Source organism: Anolis sagrei, chromosome 2 (assembly GCF_037176765.1).
Source record: "Anolis sagrei isolate rAnoSag1 chromosome 2, rAnoSag1.mat, whole genome shotgun sequence".
Classification (NCBI taxonomy): Eukaryota; Metazoa; Chordata; class Lepidosauria; order Squamata; family Dactyloidae; genus Anolis; species Anolis sagrei.
In genome coordinates this window covers 82,770,675-82,791,433 of record NC_090022.1, presented here as the reverse complement: position 1 = coordinate 82,791,433, position 20,759 = coordinate 82,770,675, and the positions used below count along the sequence as shown (strand labels likewise).

Here is a 20,759-nt window from a genome sequence, read left to right as displayed (position 1 = left end):
CTGATTTGTGACAGCCATTTTGTCTGCCCCTTTGGCTAAGGAAAGGGAGCCATTTTATATTATAGACCACCAGGGAATCTTGGTGCCCGTCCAGAGAGTACCTTCATAGCAGCAGCTTCTGCCGCATACAGGAGGGTGGCCAGATACCATTCCCTGTAAACCCAGAAGCAACTGCTATAAAAGACAAAAACCGCAAGATTTCCAGGTGTGGGAATATGTTCTGAGTCAGATATGCAGATCATTGCATGTCTGTATGTCCCTGCAATCAGAAATCACTAATTTTTTTATCTGGTTTTATTTCTGGGTTTTAGATGTTTGCTCCTAAAAAAATGTTGGTTCCTAAAAAGATGACACTTGAGTAGAAGCCAAAAACTTTGTGTGCTAGAAACTTCATGAAATGTCTGGAGGATACCATTTTTCTGGCCAAGACAAAGAATTGAACTTTTGCAGTGATTCGCTGCAATGATTTTCCACATATCCACACATCCGCATTTTGAGGGTTTGTTTTTTTTAAGTCTAAGTTTCCAGCGGAAGTTCCACAGCAGCCATCTTGGGAGCCTCTAAATCTCGCGACAAAGATCAAGTCTGGACATTTTAGAACATTTCACTTCCCCACAGTTCTAATGTTGTAAGAGTGGATTTTCCAGTACACGTGACTCATGCTTCTGTTTTCACCTGTCTCTGTTGTCATGTGAGACAGACAGAGACACATCTCTTATTGCCATCTGTAAGCCTCAGATAACTCTAGGAGTTCACACAGGTCACTCCATGTGAAAACTGCTTGTCACACTTCAGGCAGTGCATCAAAAGATGTGAAATTGAAAGGGCAACCCATTCAGCCTCTTGATTTCTACTCTCTGGCTAAATATGCAAACAGTGTTGGGAGACGTGGCAGCAAACATTTCCCATCAGTCATGGTGTTCATGATCTCCTTTGCTTTTGAGAAAAAATAATGTGTAAATTTGGTAGACATTTGTGTGTGACAGGACTAAAGTATAACGTGTTTTCATACTCTTTTTTGGAATAAAGCCACTGCATTTATTTGAAATGTTACTTGCTCATTCTGCTCACAACCAAGGTGTCTGAGATTTTCTTCTACCTTGAATTTGAAAGTTGTATCTTGAAGTTTCAATGCATTTCTTTAGTTGTAAAATGAAGAGCAAAATAATGGTGATATATTTATTATTGTTTTAAAATATGTATGTCCTTCAGGTGTAGAATAGCAAAACAATAAACCATTTTGAAACAGCATAAAGATGTAAAAACCATTGAATACATAAAGCAATGTATAGCCAGTAAAAAACAATTTAAAAATGTAAACCATTGCAATGCAAATTGGATAGTATCAATTAGGTTCCAAAGATTTTAATTAAGAATACGTATTTTGATTTGGTGCTGGAATGGTTGGTGCCCTTTAGACCTTTAAGGTAGGAGATACAAAGGTAGAAGATCTACAAGCCTACCTCAGTTAACAAAGTTCCCAAACAGTACTTCTTTAACAGAAAGTTTGGTATCAAAGGTAAAAAAAAACATGTGGGGAAATAGAAATAGTTCCTACACATCAAAAAAGAAAAGCAGTTCAATGTGATTTTATCAAACATTTTAGGCAAAACAAATAAAACTTGTGAAACAAAGCCAGCAGGCCAGGTATGACTTAATTTATATATATATTTAAAAAAATGAATAATAATAATAATAATAATAATAATAATAATAATAATAATTTTGTCGAAGGCTTTCATGACTGGAATCACTCAGTTCTTGTGGGGTTTTTCGGGCTATATGGCCATGTTCTAGAGGCATTTCTCCTGACGTTTCGCCTGCATCTATGGCAAGCATCCTCAGAGGTGAGGTCTGCTGGAGCTGGGAAAAGAGGGGTTTATTCCACAGATATATAAACCCCTTTTTTCCCAGCTCCAGCAGACCTCACCTCTGAGGATGCTTGCCATAGATGCAGGCGAAACGTCAGGAGAAATGCCTCTATAACATGGCCATATAGCCCGAAAAAACCCACAAGAACTGAATAATAATTTTATCTTTTAATCTGCCTCTCCTCGTGGCCTGAGGAATGTAACAGCACAGTCAAAAAACACAAATATTGCAAAAATTCTATAAATGTAGTTCTATAAAATATACATATTAAATACACAGGACTGAGTGACTCCCATTTTGGTGACCAGATCTGATGATGATGATGATGATGATGATGATGATGATGATGATGATGATAACTTTATTTTTAAACCCCGCCTCCATCTCCCTGAAGGGACTCGGGGCAGCTTACACAGGGCCAAAACCAATAGAACTGTTTAAACATAACACATTAAAATGCATATCAACAAAATAATAACAAAAGCAATATAACAAAATAAAAACAACAATATTAAACAGGGTATAAAACAAACATCAAAACCAACAATCAATAGCAAAGTTCAATGTCTTGTCTTGGGTAGGCAATCTGGTACCACAGCATTAAAGGATAGAGCAAATGAGTAAAGTGCAAATATCTATGATTTCTTTTAACATGCCAGAGTAGCTCGTGAAGCACACTTAGCTAATATCCCTGTTTCTCTCTGGTTTGCCCTTCACACATGTTTAGTAAGGTATTCTGGAAGCAGCATCTCTTTACCTTTACTCTTGTAAGCAGGCACATACAACTACAGTAGGGTCAACTAGAGCTGAATCCTTCTCTTTCTTAGCTCAATTTTATGGCATTGTTTTCTGCAGACAAATTGCTACAACACGAAACTGAAAAACTGTGTTTCTTCACCCTTCCTTTACTATCTACACAGTTCTGGTGCTGCTAAAAAATATTCCAGCTGGGTGGAGGACAAACAGTGCTAATGTGCAAAATGTTGTACAAATATTTATTAGCTGAGATGTGACTGTGTTGTAAATTGTCTTCAATTTACTGTTAAATTTGGATGTTTAATTAAATATTATGTGTTTCACCACTGCAGATTGTCAAGATTGAAAATAATGGGAAAGGATACCACTATATTCTTGCAACTTTGGTAAGCTAAATCTTGTTTTTTTTTTCTTGTTGCCAACAAAGTGTATTTTCTGATCAATATGTATGTAGATTGACAGTGCAATTTGGAAATGTATAGTGCAATCTTATGTAAAGTAAGGTTTTTCACTAATGTTCCACTTGGACCTCATGTGAGACAGCTGCATCTCTGAATATCTGCAAAATATGACTGCTACTTCCAGGAAAATGTTGCCCAACTAGAGTAGATAATGTATCTGTTAACCAGGCAGACAAAGTATTAGCAGCACTTTCCTATTGCCTGAAATGAATCAGTTTATTAGCTACCATGCAGCCCATTATCAAGCATGTCCAAAATAGGTGGATTTCAGCTGCATTTTATTAAAATGAAAGACAAAGATGAATATCATACTCATATTGATGTTAGTGGTTTTATTGAAATGTTAGGGGAGACAGAATTGATGCCCGAAGATGATGTCAGTGTGGGATGTCCATGCAACCATTTAGGACAGCGGTTCTCAAACTGTCCTCGGTGGAGCCCTTAGACGCAGCCTGTGGGGCCTTCCTGCCACCACAATGGCTTGCAAAGCCTCCCCGCCACAGCTTTGATTGTGCTTTTCCTGCATGGTACAAACAGGTTGGACTGGGTGCCCCCTGGAGTTGCTCCTGTTGTTTTGTTGTTGTTGTTGTTGTTATAATTACTACTAATACTAATATTATTTCAAAGGCTGGACAGTCATCTGTTGGGGGTGCTTTGATTTGTGCTTTTACTGCAGAGAAGAAACAAGTTGGACTGGGTGGTCCCTTAAGTTGCTGCTGCTGCTGTTGTTGTTGTTGTTGTTACTATTACTATTATTATTTCAAAGTGCTTTGATTTGTGTTTTTACTGCATAGCAGAAACAGGTTAGACTGGGTGGCTCCTGGGGTTGCTTCTATTATTATTATTATTATTATTATTATTATTATTATTATTATTATAGCCCCTGGGGTCTTCCACTGAAATATTGTTAAGTTTATGTTTTATTGTTCTTTCTTTCTTTTTGCACTACAAACAAGATATGCACAGTATGCATAGAAATTGCTTTTTTTCATTTAGTTCACACAAACATTTTCCATCCATCTGCCACTGTCCTGGCCCATCTGTGAAATTTTAAAATGCAATGGGGCCCCTGTGTCCAAAAGTTTCTTGGGGCTCCACGATAAACTTTTTCCTTTGAAAAGGTCTCTGCAGCTTTAAAAGTTTGAGAACCCCTGATCTAGGAGGAGGGAGTTTGCTTGCAGGGAACATCATGGTTAGTGGGGAGTAGTAGCAATAACATGGATATGGATCAACTCAGGGATGGGCTGGGCCATCTAGTGATGTCACTGGCCTAGATGCAGCTGCATGGTACTTGATCCAGGTCAGAAATAGCTCGGAATAACTGGTCCAATGTTAACATAGCCCAAGAGACACAATGGAGTTTACACTGGTCAGAGTAACAGACTCCTAGCACCAGTCTTTGGAGTCAAATGTTCAACTATGAATGGAATTATTGTAGATTCCATCTGACTTGAATTTAACAATGTCTTTTCAGAAAGATGCCATGATCTATGGTATTCAATTGTCTGAGAGGCATTGTACAACCAATTGGGATGTATTCCTGTCATCCTTTTCCTGGGAGAAATCATCACACAGGGTGACCAAGGCAGTTTAAATAAGTTGGTCTAAAACTCAATTTAAGTGGCTGAAGATGGTATCATGCAAAAGTATCCAAAGTTCACTAAAACCCATTTCTTCAGTTATCTTCAGATACTGGTCACCATTGCTCTAAGATAATTAAGGTTCTCGGGATCTGTCCCATCTTCATCCAGGCTGCCAGAAATACCCTTTCTTGTCATCCCTTAGCATTGATTACAGCCTGGGTTAAATTTCTCAAACTGGATCTACTGATTGTAATCAGGCAACAAGAGCAGGATTAATAGCACAGATAGGTGTGCTATGGATGAAATCAAGCACTCCATCTAAGTACATCTGAAATCTATCCGCTATATAGTTCTACCAAGACACACTACAATGACATTTTCACTATCTGGTGTTGATTACCTATAGAGTACAAATTGTTAGGAATCTGAGCAACATTATCATTGAATTTTACTACAAAGCAATTATAGCAAACAAATAAGAGTATAAAATGAGATATTTGATCAGCCTGTATAAGATCATGTATAAGATCCTACTTAAAGCAATATTTAGGGCAACACTATAAGGATATGCTAAAGGTAACAAATAAATTCTTCTTTGCCACCATTATCAGAACGAAGTAGTTTCTTCTTTATTTATTTATTTATTTATCAATTAAAATGTATAAGTATACATCCTTTCCCCTTTTTACAATATCTCGGACAGGGAAGTATGCTATATTTTGCACAAATAAATCGAAAAAAATCAAACGCACCTTAATCACACTTATCGGTTTTTAACTTGCTCCAATTATAACTTACCATATGCACTCAAGAATAAGCTGAGTTTATCAGCCCTTTTTTTAAGGCTGAAAAAGCCCCCCTTAACTTATAGTCGGTCGAGGGTCCAGGTGGGATGGCGTAAGATTGAAAGAAGCCTTCTTTCAGTCCCATGCCTTCCTACCATGACCCTTTCCTCTCTGCACAGCAGTCAAGCACCTTCCCCTCCTCCTGTCTCATGCACCATTCCCTTAGCCTGCTTCTTCCTTCTTGGTGAACTTCAGGTGACTGACCAGGGCTTTGACACATAAGCAGTTCAATCCTTCAATGAGTGCTCCTCTAAAAGTTAGCAAAAAACTAAGTGGAAGTGGGGACTGAGGCTGTTCCTGTATTGGTTTTTGTTTGCAAAAGTGCTTGGCCTTGGGGCAGCCCACTCAGCCTTGCCATTTGACTCTCTTCTGCTTCTCCAGGTGAAAGGAAGAAGCAACAGCAGCAGAAACCCTGAGCATTGTTTCCTCTTTGCTCTGTGGGGACCTCCATCTTCTTGCCTCCCCACCTCCCCTGTGAGGATTTCTCTCTCGCTCCTTCTCCTTGCCTCCCTTTAACCCTCACAAGGCCGTTCAACACCAACGTGCTGCCTTGGCTCAGACCTTAAAAAGAGGACTGCGAACCCAGGGCTTGCGTGTCTTTGTCAGTTTCATCTTTGTAACCCAAAAACTAAATGGTACAAAACAGAGGGAGGGAGGAGGGAAGGAGGCAGCGAAGAAAGGGTTTGGAGGTGGAAAGAGGAGGAAAATAATAAAGGGGAAGCATAGGGGGGTTTGAGAGTGAAACAAAGGATGGCACTCACATGAAGAACAGATGCACTTGGGCTGCTTCTGTTTCCTCCTGGGCATTTGCCCCTCCCTCCTTTTCACATTCCCCTCTTTGGTTTTATGGGTGACTGGGTTAAGGAGGAGGGAGAGAGAAAAAATGAGCCACGGAAAGAGGTTGGAAGGGGCAAATGGTGCCTGGCTTGGTTGCCTTGTTTTGGGTTGCTCGCTTGCACCTTCCTCTCCTCAGTCCTTCATAATTCCTCCCTTCCCACCTCAGTTTTTCCCCACTTTTCCAGCTGCCCTTTCCCACCCCAATCTTCCCTTTTTCTAGTTTCCTCCTTCCTACTCCAGTCTTTATTATCCCCAGCCCCTCTCCCCATTATCCCAGCTCTCTTTCCAACCCAACCTTTCCCAGGTTACAGCCTCTCTTTCCCATTTTAGTCTTGCCCCTTTTCTTACCACAGTTTCCCACTTTCCCAGCCCCTTTTTCTAACCCCGGTCTTTCCCACTTTTCCAGCCCCCCTTTGCACCAAAGTCTTGTCGCAGCTATCAAACTGGGGTTCCAAACATTCAACCCCTTCTGCGGAAGTTGCGCCCCTTTGTCCAAGGAGGAAAAACCCAAAAGAAAACAAACTGTCTTTTAGCAAAGAAATATTTATATAAAGGTATTTACAAATAAAGCAGAGTCCTTGGAATATCCAGCTGCTTCCACACAATGGCTTGTAAACACAAAGTCCTTATCTCCAGATAAGATGCCACAGTCTTGCTCTTCAGACGTTGTAACGATAATACACCTTTGGCAGCTCCAACTCCAGCCTTGGGCTCCAAACTCACTCACCAATCTTCAACCTTTCTCCAACCTATTTCCAGCCTCTTTCCAGCCTCAAGTAACACAATGTACTTAGTCTATTAGCAGTACTTCAGCTCACACAGGTGGCTTGATTGTTGTTGGCCATACAATGATTGGACATGATTCTTTTTTCAGCTACCTCCTTTCCACTTCATTTTCCACTTTTTCAACCATCCCTTCCCATTCCAACCTTTTCCTGTTTTCAGTCCTTCTTATCCATCCCCTTCCCAAGCCAGTCTGTCCCACTTTTCTTTGTTCATATACACACAGCATTTACCCTAAAATGTATACCATAGTTAAAATAAACTATGATGATTAGTGGATTATTGTTGTTGTTACATATATTATTTTACTCTGTGTATGTTACTCTATGTATTATTGTTATTATTCCATCTATTATTTTACTCTATTATTGTTGTTATTCCATTTATTATTTTACTCTAATTATTATTATTATTATTATTATTATTATTATTATTACATTTATAATGTTGTTCTATTTATTATTTTTGGGAGGATACTAAGCACATTTACATTGAAGAAGGTTAGAATAATGATTTAATTCAGAGTTGGACAGTCTTATCGTAAAATAAAATTTTATGTAAACATTCAAAAAATTTAACCTATAGATGTCTCAATGTAATTTTATTGGTATCTATTTTTATTTGTATTTTTGAAATTTATCAGTAGCAGCTGCATTTCCCACCCTTGGCTTATACTGGAGTCAATAAGCTTTGCTAGTTTTTTGTGGTAAAATTAGGTGCCTCGACTTATATTTGGGTTGGCTTATACTTGAGTATATACGGTATGCTACGTATACCTCTACTACACATCTTTTATCTACTTATACACATTTTAGTTGTAGTAGTACTTGTCTTCACCATCACCGTCATCGTATAGCTCCCCCCCTTAACATTATTTTGTGCCACCTTCACCAGGACCAACTCATCTTGTTTCACAAGTCCAAATTATCAATGCTTCTGTTGCCGGCTCATAATCCTTTCCCTTATTAAAGATATACCCAATAAAATTTCCCAATATTTTCCAAAAATCTGTTTGTTTCCATATTCCCTTTTTAATTTTAATATTGCAAGTCAATTTGTCATTAATAGTTATGTTCCATATTTCCCTGTACCATTCTTCTAATTGCACTTTCTTTCTTTCCATTTTTTTTGCTACTAAAATTTTGCTGCTGTTAGCAAATTAGAGAACAATTCCTTCACCTCTTGTGAAGGAATTGTATTGCCATGTATGAGTAATAATGCTGATTTTAGTGTACTCTCTATCTCTATTTTTATTATTGCCCTTATTTCTTTAAATACCCTTTCCCAAAATTTTGTATAATTTTACAGGACTACCACATATGAAAATATGAGCCTATTTCCTGAGAGCCTCTCCAGCACTGACTTGAATATTTTTATCTATCTGATTTAATCTACCATCTCCATACTGTTTTGTAATAGTTTTTCTTAATTCTTATGGACATATTTTTAGTAACTGCATGCTCCATATCCTTGCCCATTCTTGATTATTCATTTTTCCCTAAATCTTCTTTCCATACTTCCCTCAAGTGGTCTTTTCCTGTTCATCCATTGATAATAGTTTACAGATATCACTTACTATTTATATATTGCTTACTTACAAAGTAGTTTCAGTAATGAGTGCTATACTGTGTTCAGGAGATTCAGCATGTCATCTACTATCTCTGTAAAGGTACCATGACCCAGCTCCCAGACATTCTCACTGGTGATTCCCCATGCTCCCACCTCAAGTCAGAAACATCTACAGTTCATGGAACTGCACTCATAAGATGCTTCCAGACAGCAACAAAATGTGGAACCAAGTAATGGGTTTTTAAAATGGGGAATCTTAAAGTGAGTCTAAACACAGACCTGTCAGACATGCTGCATAGTCCCCCGCTGTCCTTACAGCTGTTTTTTCTTTTGAAGCAGATAAAGATGGAGGGAGGACAAATGCAATTTTCCTGCTTCTTGGCAGGGGTTTGGACTGGATGGCCCATGAGGTCTCTTCCAACTCTATGATTCTATGATTCTATGAGGGACATTCAGCATATTTTTTTAAAAAAATCACTCCAGAAATCTTCATATGAGGTCCTGCGCATAACGGCGCAATCTCCATCTTCCCCCAATTGTTAATTCAAACTCTGTTTAATATTACAAAGTATAAAAGACAGAATTTGAGAGAGTTGTATTTGCTTACCACTTGGGCTTCCATGAGCCATCTGTGTCTCCATTTGACAGCTGATCAGCTGTATCGGGTTTTTCAGAAATGCATGTGCTCTGGAGGAATCCACACAGGAGGGAGGGAAGGAAAGTATGTGTATTCCATGACTGCTAGGATACACAGGCATGGGAAAGTATGCACCTGTTTCTCAGGAAGAATCAGGTTTAAAGGGCTCCTTTTAAATATGTTTTTTCCAGCCCTTAGGCCAATTCCTCCTGATTCTTCCCACAATCTGGCTAAACATCATTTAGCCACACACCTTCTTCCTCTCAGGTTTTAATGCATGTGTAGAAGGGCGCCTGGTTGTCCAAGATCTTGCATTGCCTAATCTTTAAGTCAAGCAGAATGTAGACACTGGAAACTACCTGGATGCTGTTATCTGTGATTGAGTGACTCCATTTGAATGTTAGGACCTGTCAAATTTGCTTTTCTGCTCCATGCGATCATAATCTGATAAGAACAAGTGAGAAAGTCATGCTAGTTCACACTGGTCTGGACAGTTTTGGAAATCCACCTGTAGATAAATTTGTTGTCATTCTCTTTACTGGCCCTCTAAATATAAGGCATTGACTTGTACTGATAAATCCCTTCAACATTCCAGTGGGACTAATATTAAAGCACAAGAACTCACATGTAAATATGAAGTACCAAATGTTTTTGTTGTTACTTTGTGAACTTGGATAAAAATCATTTTGACATGTCCTAGTGTGAAGACTGTTTGTTCTCTAGTTCTGTTCTGCCTTTTAGTTCTCTGGTGAGGCTGCCAATAATTGTTTAAGGCTTTGTTATTGTGTATGTCATGGCCACATGGCTTCAATATGTCCATACTTTCAAAGTCATTTAATCTAGGCCACCACACAGCTATAAGCTGCCAGTAATGACTTCCACTCTCTACTAAACTGCTCTGCATTTCAGTCAGTGCACCAAAAGTGAAGTGTTCCATGTCCCATTAGCAATCCCAGGAGCCCTCTCAGCAAAAGAACAGATTGGGATTTCAGTCAACTATAATATTCTACTTACCATCTGACTCAGAAGTAAACATCATCTTATCAGAGTGCTCAAGAAAGAAAAGTTAAATACCTTTTTTCTCCTTTAACGAATGCGTTTATTTCTGGGCACAATTCAAAGTGCTGGTTATGACCTTTAAAGCCCTAGGTGGCTTAGTTCCAGATTATTTGGCTGAGCAGATCCTTGGATGAACCTGCCCAGGCCTTGAGACTTCAGGAGAGGCCCTTCTCTCTGTCCCACGTCCATCTCAAGCCGGTTTGGTGGAAACAAGAGAGCAGGCATTCCTTCTCGGTGGCTGCCCCTTGACTCTAGAACTCCATCTTCCCAGGGAAGCCAGAATGGCCCCCTCCCTGCTCTCTTGACAGCAGCAGCCTAAAACCATTTTATTCAGACAGGCATTAAAGAAGAAGGTTTTAAAGGTCAAGTCAGGGCCTGCTGTCATTTTAATTTTGGACATATTCTTATGGATTTAAATTGATTTTTTTAATGCCAATGATATGTAATTCTTTTCATATTTGTAGATTTGTAGATTTTTAATTGTATTGAAATGCTTTCAATGTAAGCCACTGAGTCTCCTTGTGGAGAGAAAAAGCGGGGTATAAATAAACATAATAATAATGACAGCTGAAATTTAAGGAAGCCTATAAGTAATGTTTTAAACACATATTTCATTGTAATCATAGATTTGGAAGGGATTGCAAAGCCATTTTTTCCAACTCCAACCAGACAATACTAAAGCATTCCTGGAAGATAGCCATCCAACCTGTTAAAAAACTTTCAGAAAAAGAGAATTCACAGTCTATTCTAAAGCAATCATGTTTTGCATTGTCAAAGCTCTGTTACAGTAAAGAAGCATTTCATAATATTTAGATATATTCTCTTTTATTGTTATTTGAGTTCTCTTGTTCATGTTCTCTCATCTCATGAAGGTTGAGAGGAGATATGATAGCCATGTATAAATATGTGAGAGGAAGTCACAGGGAGGAGGGAGCAAGCTTGTTTTCTGCTTCCTTGGAGACTAGAATGCGGAACAATGGCTTCAAACTACGAGAACATGAGGAAGAACTTCCTGACTGTGAGAGCCGTTCAGCAGTGGAACTCTCTGCCCCGGAGTGTGGTGGAGGCTCCTTCTTTGGAAGCTTTTAAACAGAGCCTGGATGGCCATCTGTCAGGGGTAATTTGAATGCAATATTCCTGCTTCTTGGCAGGGGGTTGGACTGGATGGCCCATGAGGTCTCTTCCAACTCTTTGATTCTATGATTCTATGTTTTAGTCCCTGGAGCAACTGACATGACATGGACGTGACATCTTTTCCCCAGAGGATTCCTTCTTGCCCTCCTTTAGGAAAACTGGAACTCCCAAGGACCAAAACACTGTATATAACTCAAAATAGGTTTAATTGTTCACAAAGAGTTATCCCTTTAAGGCAATAAGCTGGAAATTTCAAAGGGATAAAGGAAAATATACATTACAGTCTCTGGTTGTCTTGGGTCCAAGGAGTTTTGCAGCTGAGAAGCTTTTCCAGGTCCCTCTTTCTCAATGGCTGTGAATATCGGAATAATCACAACCCCAATTCCAATGGCCTATATTTTGAAGGCACAAAGCCTTCCTCTGGTGCCAAAGAACTGGTTTGAAGGCGCTTGAGACTTCTCAACGTCGTCCAGGTTGATCTGAACATGAAGCATAAGTCTCAAGGGTAAGAACCTCAGAATTGGTGCTGAAAGGTAACTTAATCAAGGGCTTCAGAGCCAAGTCTCTCTCTCACGTCCATCTGATAGAAAGTTTAATGGTGGAATGGAAAGGGAAACACTGTCCTGCTCTCTAGGAAGAGATGGGGTCAAACAACTGAGCAGTAGGAGCAATTCAACTGGTGCAAACAACATTGATTGACAGCTATAAATAACCAATCAATCCAACTATACATTTACAGGGTAAAAAGGCAAAATCAGGCAAGATACAACAGTTCAAATCCTGCAACTTACAGTTCTACATATAGGTGGTGCCACTCGCACCGTCACAGGAAGTATTCCACCAAGGACTCAGTCTCACAAGTGGACTGTGAAGCAACAGCTCCCCGGTAGCCAGAATTCAAGCATATCCTCATGAAGCTTAAATTGCCTCTGTGTTTGTCTATACATGTTGTGTATCTATGGCATTGAATGTTTGCCATGTCTCTGTGCACTGTAATCCGCCCTGAGTCCCCTGTGGGGTGAGAAGAGTGAAATATAAATACTGCAAATAAATAAATAAACATCTTCTCCAAGCTAAACAGACTCAGTTCTCCAAGCTAAACAGACTCAGTTCCCTCAGCCCATTACATGAAATAGAATTAAGGGAGGAGAGGTAGAAAGAAATGATTTGATACTTCCCTTCCTTCTTTGCCCAGCATAATCCTTGTTTTGCTTCAGGATGTAAGGCACTGTTAAGAGTAATTATCAAGAAGAGAATACAATATGCTGATCAAGATAACTTTGCACACAAGCTGAGATATATGTCAAGTCCTCATATGCCACTTGGCAAGGAAAGAAAAAAGATAGGGTTGCCACCACAATTTTCAGGGTGGAGGAATTTTTACAAGAGCTGCAAGTGCCTTACCATAAGTAGTAAAATATCTCAGGGGAAACATCAAAACAGAGTGAATTACAACTGTCTGTGCTGAGATCAACACATCTCTAATTTATCATTGGGTTTTTCTGAAATAAAAACAAATCAAAATAAAATTGGAGGACCTTCCCCAGGCAAAAATATGATTCACTTCAAAAGGAACCAACAGTTTTACTAAAACTTGTGAAACTTCTCCCATCTCCCCTTTTGAACTTATTAATGAGCAACTAATGAAAGGTCTATCTTCATGTCTTCAGTTAAAAGTGAAAGAAAGTTAGCAAACAAGCAGTCGTGTCCAAACCATCCCATTGCCTTTTACAAATCTGAACATTGGATGCTCTGGAGTATATGGTAATTCTAATGTTTCAGACCAGTGATGGTGATTGTTGTGTGCCTTCCAGGCAGCTATGGGTACTTCCAGACATATATTAAACCCGCTCCAAAGTGGGTTTAAGTCCACACAACCTGGGGAAAAATGGGTTTTCCTGTGTGTTGTCCGCATTGCATCACGGTAATTATCACACTGCAATGGGCCACCCCAGATCCCCCTCTAAAAGCCTTAAAATATAGAGACATTTCCTAAAACACCATTAAGCCTCTCTGCAGGTTCCCGGAATGTACCAACAATGCACCAGGAAGGGAGAGGAGTGATGCCCCCCCACCCGCTTCCTGGCACATCATTGGTACATTCCAGGAGCCTGCAGAGAGGCCTAATGGTTGCCTGGTAAGGTTTTTTTTATTTTTAAGGCTTTGTGGGGAGGGGTTGAGAAAGGGTGGGAGCCTAAAAGGTGTGAGATGGGTATGTGGACAGACTCCTGGGTAGTCACGAGGCAACCCATGGATTTGTCCCCACAGGATCCATAGCCCATTAGAACCAGGTCTTTCAGAAAGGCCTAGATCTAATAGGCTATCTAATTAATTAAGGACAAAGCAGAGTTTTTCTGCTTTGTCTCAAATGAATTCACTTTTACGAAAGGTGTCGTTTGGACACCTCTGGTAAAAGCACAAGAGCTCTCGCATTTTGGGCCCTGTCTGGATGGGCCCCAAGTTTCAGAAATAACAGAATCCTCAAGTCTCAGGACTGGGGGAAAGCATGGAATATAATAATAACAATAAGTGGAGTGGGTAATAAGGTTACTCCTTACTGGTGAAATTTTTCTTTCCAGGGTATTTTAAAGATATCTAGTTGGAAATGTTTCACTTGTTATGCTATTTGCTTAACATATATGGTCTTTTTTGATCATAGGAATGGTTATCAGGAAAAAAACACTCTTGAAATATTATAACAAGCAAATGCAAGTGAATTAAGTTCAAAACCTAACTTTCCAGGCTATAATTTAATTTTGCTATTCTTTCATTTATATTTTGAATGTTTTCTAGACATCAATTTTGAAAAGAAACACAACCAGACTGGTGTTGAGCACATTTTCCCAAACATTCAGATCACACATTATCATTTTCCAGAAGTGTACACATCCTAGCAGTTTTTAAAGAAAGATTTTCTCTTCCCCAATCCTATCTTCCTCTCACTTTGTACCTGAAAACCTAAAGCATATGAGCATCACTAATTAAATGTTAAAATATCAGTTAATCGAGTCATAAACTTAGTTTTCCCCAACCTGTTTGAAGATTATTGCTATAATTGAAAACATAAAAGTGAAGAAACAATTGCTGTGTCACTAAGTGGTATTTGCTGTGAATAAAGAAGTGGCATATGCTTTAGAAAACAGGTGCCACCTTTAAAATAAATCTGTACTAAATGCTTTTAGTTAGTCATCATCTGTCTGATGATATGGCTGCCATTTCCACATATACAGTGTCATTTCGAGCATACTAGCAGCTCTTCTGAATTGATTGGTTCATGCTACTAGAGTTTTCTTTATACCACTGCCAACTGCTGTTGTAGCCAGCAGGTGAAGGCACAGATCAGGAGCTTCCACATGGTATCAAAATTGATTCATCAATTCGCTCAAACTATTGTTATCCTACACTTTGCTGTAGCCCCTTAGAAAGATAAAAAATAAAACAGTCCCCATTTTCTGGCTAAGACTTGTAATGATATGACTTTTAATGAGATTGGAAAAGAAAAGAAAAAACAGCAAACTTCAAGACTAAAACTAGTATTCTGTAGGTAATCCAACAAGAGTAGGTCCAATCAATCAACTGCTTAGTTCTCAGACACATGTAGGTAAATAAAATGATTCAACGAGTTTGCTCTAGTCAGGGTGAGCATAGGATTTAGTTCTATATTTATATGATTGTCTTTGCTTTCATAGAATGGACAGGCAAGAGGTGGCATTGTTGTGCTAGCACTAGTGCAAGTAATATCTAGATTGATGATATCATAAAAAGATCTGAATTGCCTTGACAGTATTATGTGCTTTGGTTTGTACAAGTGAACTAAAAGTTATGGTTCTATCCAGCGTGGAAGGGTAAGTTTCACAAGCAAATGGAAGCTTTATACCAGCAGTGTCCTCACTGGGTTCAACCTGAGATACAAAGTTCAATGTGTCATGAAGCTGGATATAAGCATAATGGATGGGCTGCTGGTTCTTGCTTTGGAAATCCTTTGGGACATACCTGCCTTCTTCTTCTTCTATCTCTGATAGCATCAATGCAGATCTTTGAAACTTAGGCTTGCATCTACTGGTGTTTAATGCAGTATAGGAAATGCACTAGCCTGGTGTATCCATACAGCACGCACAGGCTAATACAACTGAACCCAGGGTAAAACAATTAATCCAGCTTGATCCCAGGTTTAAAAAACACCGGGAAAGTTCTGAATCATGCAGGAAAATTTGTAAGTTTCTTGGGGTGGGGCAGTGAGGACTGCCATTTCAAATCCTCAGGCAGGATGTGAGATCACATCCCTACAGCCAGGCATTTTGTGGCGGTGTAGAAGTGGCGGTGTAGAAGTCTCCTTACTTGTTGAATTGAAACATCTAGAATGTTCCAGCCAATATGGTCATTGATTATATAAACTGTCAATTTTGGAAGCTGTAATCTAAAGAAGTTAATTTTGTGAACTCTGCTTCAGGAAAGGTAGCAGGTAATTGAAAAGAAGGAAGCTCTCAGATGGAGAGAGCAGCAGTTTCAGTACAAGACATGTGCATGCACTGAGAACAAAAATAAATGTATTTTAATTATAATTGATGTATCTTTCTCACATACTTTTTCTTACATGGAAAGGATGAGGCACTTTTGCTTTGATTTTTATTTTAAGTCACAGGAGAAGATGTGCAGCTCTTTGGCACACAGAGAATCAGCATTTTGAAAAGCTATCAAAATGGTCATCAAAATGCTATACCCTTTGTCCATCTATGGGTGTAGGGGATCCACCACTTAATATCTAAAACTTAATCACCTGATTACATGGCCCAAAGAAAATAAAAAAGCACTGATTCAGATCAGGCTATCCTTGGAAGTTTTTGGAAGCCTCTATTAAGCTGTATTCAACCAACAAGTTGTTGAAGCTTGGATGCAGAACAAAACTCAAAAGTAATCTAGCAGTTCAAATTGCTTACCGCAGTGAGTAAACATATTTTCACAGCTCTGCTTGTAAGCAAATGTTGCACAAAATAAGTACTGTATTTTTTTTTTCAGTCAATAGCAAACAGAAACTGATGTTTTCCTGGCAGCAGCAGCTTTTCTAACAAAATGACTATTTTCTACATGAAACTGCAAATGACTTTTTCATGTTCACAAACAGGGAAAACAACAGTTCTGCATTTCCAAAAACAGCAAAAGGACTGTTCCAAAGAGCCTATTCAGCTAAACAATGAGAATGAAGTTAGAAATGGATTATACTCGTCTTCTTTTTTGTGCTTTTGTAACATATGAAACAAAGATTTCTGCATATCTAATTGTATATAATTATAATTGTAAATTGATTTCACAACTGCTTTTATATAATGAAGAAAAATATGTCTGGCTCGTGCATCGGGGGTGTTTTTTGTTTTTGTTTTTTTGTTTTCAGTTTTCTCAATTTCAGAAATAAACAATATGAGAAAGTGCTGTGCCTTATCCCGGTAAACTGAAGTTTCCATATCAATACAGCATGATTTACAATACATCATTATGTGCCTAAATGGCACATTTGTGCTTTATATTAGAAATGTAAAGTTATCACTTTGCAAACTGATAAAATGCTTGTAAGTCTAAGAACCAATTCTACATTACACATTATAATACCAATTTACAACACTGTTGTGTGTTTTTTTCTGAAATGTCAAACATGTTATTTGGTTTATTTATTTATTTTTTAAAAAAGGCTTATTCAAGAAAACTTCATAAAATGAATTTTAGAAAAAATATCACAGAATAAAGATAGTATCACCCAGTGCTTTATCAAAACAGGGTCTTTAGAAAACTCAAGCCCACTTTTTTGTCATTGCTAAATTTTCCCATAATGTTAGCTTCCATTCTCTCTAGACTAGTAGCTAGTGATTCAGCTGAGATGGTGTATTCTGGGGGAACACTCATTTTGTACAGAATAAGTTGTGGCTAAAAATAAGACTTCTCTAGATTGCTTGTAAAAGTTAAACTTTAGAATATATCAAAATTAGAACATTCATGTTTCCTCATTCAAACGTTCCCTGAAAATGTCTCATCTGCAAATTTGTGGACATGTATCCAGAAGGTATATCTCATATGAATTTGTAACTAGATACAGTCAAATATGGAGGTTATTTGGGATCTACTAGCAGTGAAGAACTTCACTGAATTCCGGTTTATATTTCACCCAATTCAGTACACTTGTCTCAGTTTACAAAAGCTTGAAACGTTTGAAATTCAGAAAGAAAATTACCATAGATAGATTCATAATGACATATTAACTTTTAGCAATATCATCATTATGCTTCTATATGCTACTTAAATCTCTCTTTCTCCAAATGATAGCTTATCTTGATATATTGAGACAGTCTGCCAACAATTAATCAGCCTTGGAAGGAACTCATCCTCCAGCCTGTGATCATGAGAAGAAACCACTGTTGTTTCTGCAATAAACAGAAAAATATTTCTACGCAAAATGCTTTTAATTTCTTCTTGGGAAGCAAAGACTATGCATATAGCAAACACAGAAGGACTGGACAATTGTTGGGAAAGATGCAAATGCTTCTAGTCTTCAGAAGTCTATAGGTCATAAAATAGCAGATTCGTCTCACAATTAGTGAAATGTATTTGTTTTGCATCTAATCTGTTCTTTCAAATAACAAAACAAACCACCTCAAAATTGTCAGAAAATAGCTTTCCAATTTTGCAGGTGAGTAGAAAAAAATCAGTTTGTCATTCTTGTAACAGAATGATACAAATGAGGATTTATATTACTACTATTCACTGAGATCTTTATCGGGTACCCTGCTCTAGCAAGTCCACTTTGGCTTCAGAGATTAGGCGAGTAGATATTAGGAAAAAAGTATTTTCTGGGATGGAACTCAATCTGTGAAACTCTCCTCCCAGAGGCATTCATTTTATATTCCCCTGCTGTCGTTCAGGTGCCAGCACTAATCTGTTCTATTCTCCTGAGCCTCTGGTGCAAAATTTGTCCTCTTGGTGTTTTAGTTACTGTTTACTCTGCTAGATTATTTGTCATGTGGGTGATTGGATTTCTTTTGATAGTTTTGAGGTACAGTATTTAGAATTTGAAGGTTCCTTATTTCTTTTCTTGGTTAGAAGAGAGTTTGTAATTTCAGTGTGGAGCTTTCCTACTTTGCCATTCCTGCAAATGCCCTCTGAGGAAACAAAACCTGGCTCAAGGCCTAAAGGACAGCTAATAATGGTATAAAGAGCTGTAGATTAAGGGGAAATTGGTGGAAATACCTTTGTTTCATTATTGGAGGAACACTTGGAATCCCAGCAGGCATTCAAGATGATCCCAAGACCTTCAAGTGGGAATATAGAGAATAAAGGTTTGAATAAAATAAATACATCAAATATTATATTTTTATTAAGACTATTTGAAAAACAATTATCTTTATATGAATAAATCCAAGTTTTAAGATATTTGAGGGAAGCTTTCTTTGAGTCCTGTGCTTGTCAAAGACTTGCTTAGTGAGGAAAATAAATACTTCTTAGTGGCTGCTCATAAACTATAAAATTATTGGGTTGTTGTAGGTTTTTTTCGGGTTATATGGCCATGTTCTAGAGGCATTTCCTCCTGATGTTTCGCCTGCATCTATGGCAAGCATCCTCAGAGATTGTGAAGTCTGACCTCACAACCTCTGAGGATCCTTGCCATAGATGCAGGCAAAACGTCAGGAGAAAATGCCTCTAGAACAGTGGTTCTCAACCTGTGGGTCCCCAGATGTTTTGGCCTCCAACTCCCAGAAATCCTAACAGCTGATAAACTGATTGGGATTTCTGGGAGTTGTAGGCCAAAACACCTGGGAACCCACAGGTTGAGCACCACTGCTCTAGAACATGGCTATATAGCCTGAAAAAAACATACAACAACCCAGTGATTCCAGCCATGAAAGCCTTCAACAAAATAAAATTATTTCCCATTGGAGACAAGGTTGGCCCTATTTTCATTGTCTTTGCTCTGATTATTTTTAGTTGGGCAAGCCTTTGTCTGTTAAGCAACTGTTGCTGAAGGATATTTTAATGGGGGGTACTGTACTTTTATTTTTATAAAACCACATAATTGGAATGAAAACATAAGAATTGGAAGGAGAACCTAAGTTTCCGGTCCCAATTCAAGGTGCAGGTTATTACCTATAAAGCTCTAAATGGTTCAGGATCTGCCTATCTGTGTGACCGCCTCCTCCCCTACGAACCCACATGGTTCTTAAGATCTTCCAGGGATGCTCTTCTCTCACTCCTGCCCCCCATCTCAGGCATGGTTGGTGGGGACGAGGGAGAGGGCATTCTCGATGGTGGACCCCCATCTCTGGAACTCCCTCCCTAGGGAGATCAGGCAGGCACCCTCCCTAGCCTTATTCCGCAAGGAAGTAAAGACGTGGATGTTTTGTTGTGCTTTTGACTGATGACCCCTATGACAAATGATAGTACCGTGACCTGAATTCATCATTTAATCTGAATTCCTATATTACATCATTATTCATATAAGTTAAACTGAATTGATCCTGATCCTGTTTAATTGCTCTGTTTCCATGATATCTCCTGTGCCATTATATGTTCCTATCCACCTTATTGAACCATTTACCCTTTAATCAGTTTATATGTCGGCCTCCTTCCCCCCTCCAAATAGGTCTGCTGTTGCTTGATACTTGTTTATTACTGTTATGCTGTTTTGTGCTATTTTAATTTGTAATTTGCAGTTGTTTTTGCTTTTAACTGTATGTTGTCTGGGCTTGGCCCCATGTAAGCCGCCCCGAGTCTCCTTGGGGAGATGGAGGCAGAGTAGAAAAATAAAGTTTTTCCTCCTCATCATCATCTAGTACAACCTCCTGCAATTTAGGAATATACCATAAAAGCATAAATGTATTCCACCATTGAATTTACAGGAAAGGAGATTCCACCTGAACGTTAGGAAGAACTTCCTGACTGTAAGAGCTGCTCAGCAGTGAAACTCTCTGCCTTGGAGTGTGGTGGAAGTACCTTATTTAGAGGCTTTTAAACAGGTTGAATGTCCATCTGTCAGGGGTGATTTGATTGTGCTTTTCCTGCATGGCAGGGGGTTGGACTAGATAGCACATGTGGTCTCTTCCAACTCTACTATTCTATGATTCTGTGAACAGTTCTTTGTATCAGGAAGTTCTTCCAAACATTTAGTTGGAATTTTTTTTTCTTGTAATTTGATTTTTAATCAAGTCTCTGGGAAAAGAGGAAAAAATTGCTCCATCTTTTA

At 38.6% G+C, this 20,759-nt stretch overlaps 1 protein-coding gene across 7 annotated transcripts in view; it reads left to right on the top strand.

The window, feature by feature from the left end:
- The window catches only part of GRIA1 (glutamate ionotropic receptor AMPA type subunit 1), a 280,772-nt gene that overhangs the window by 158,753 nt on the left and 101,260 nt on the right, over positions 1 to 20,759 (top strand). For all 7 annotated transcript variants that reach the window (XM_060765501.2, XM_060765502.2, XM_060765500.2 and 4 more), the window contains one exon: positions 2,961 to 3,014. In XM_060765501.2, the coding sequence (XP_060621484.1) occupies positions 2,961 to 3,014 (54 nt within the window). The remainder of the gene's footprint in view (positions 1 to 2,960; positions 3,015 to 20,759) is intronic.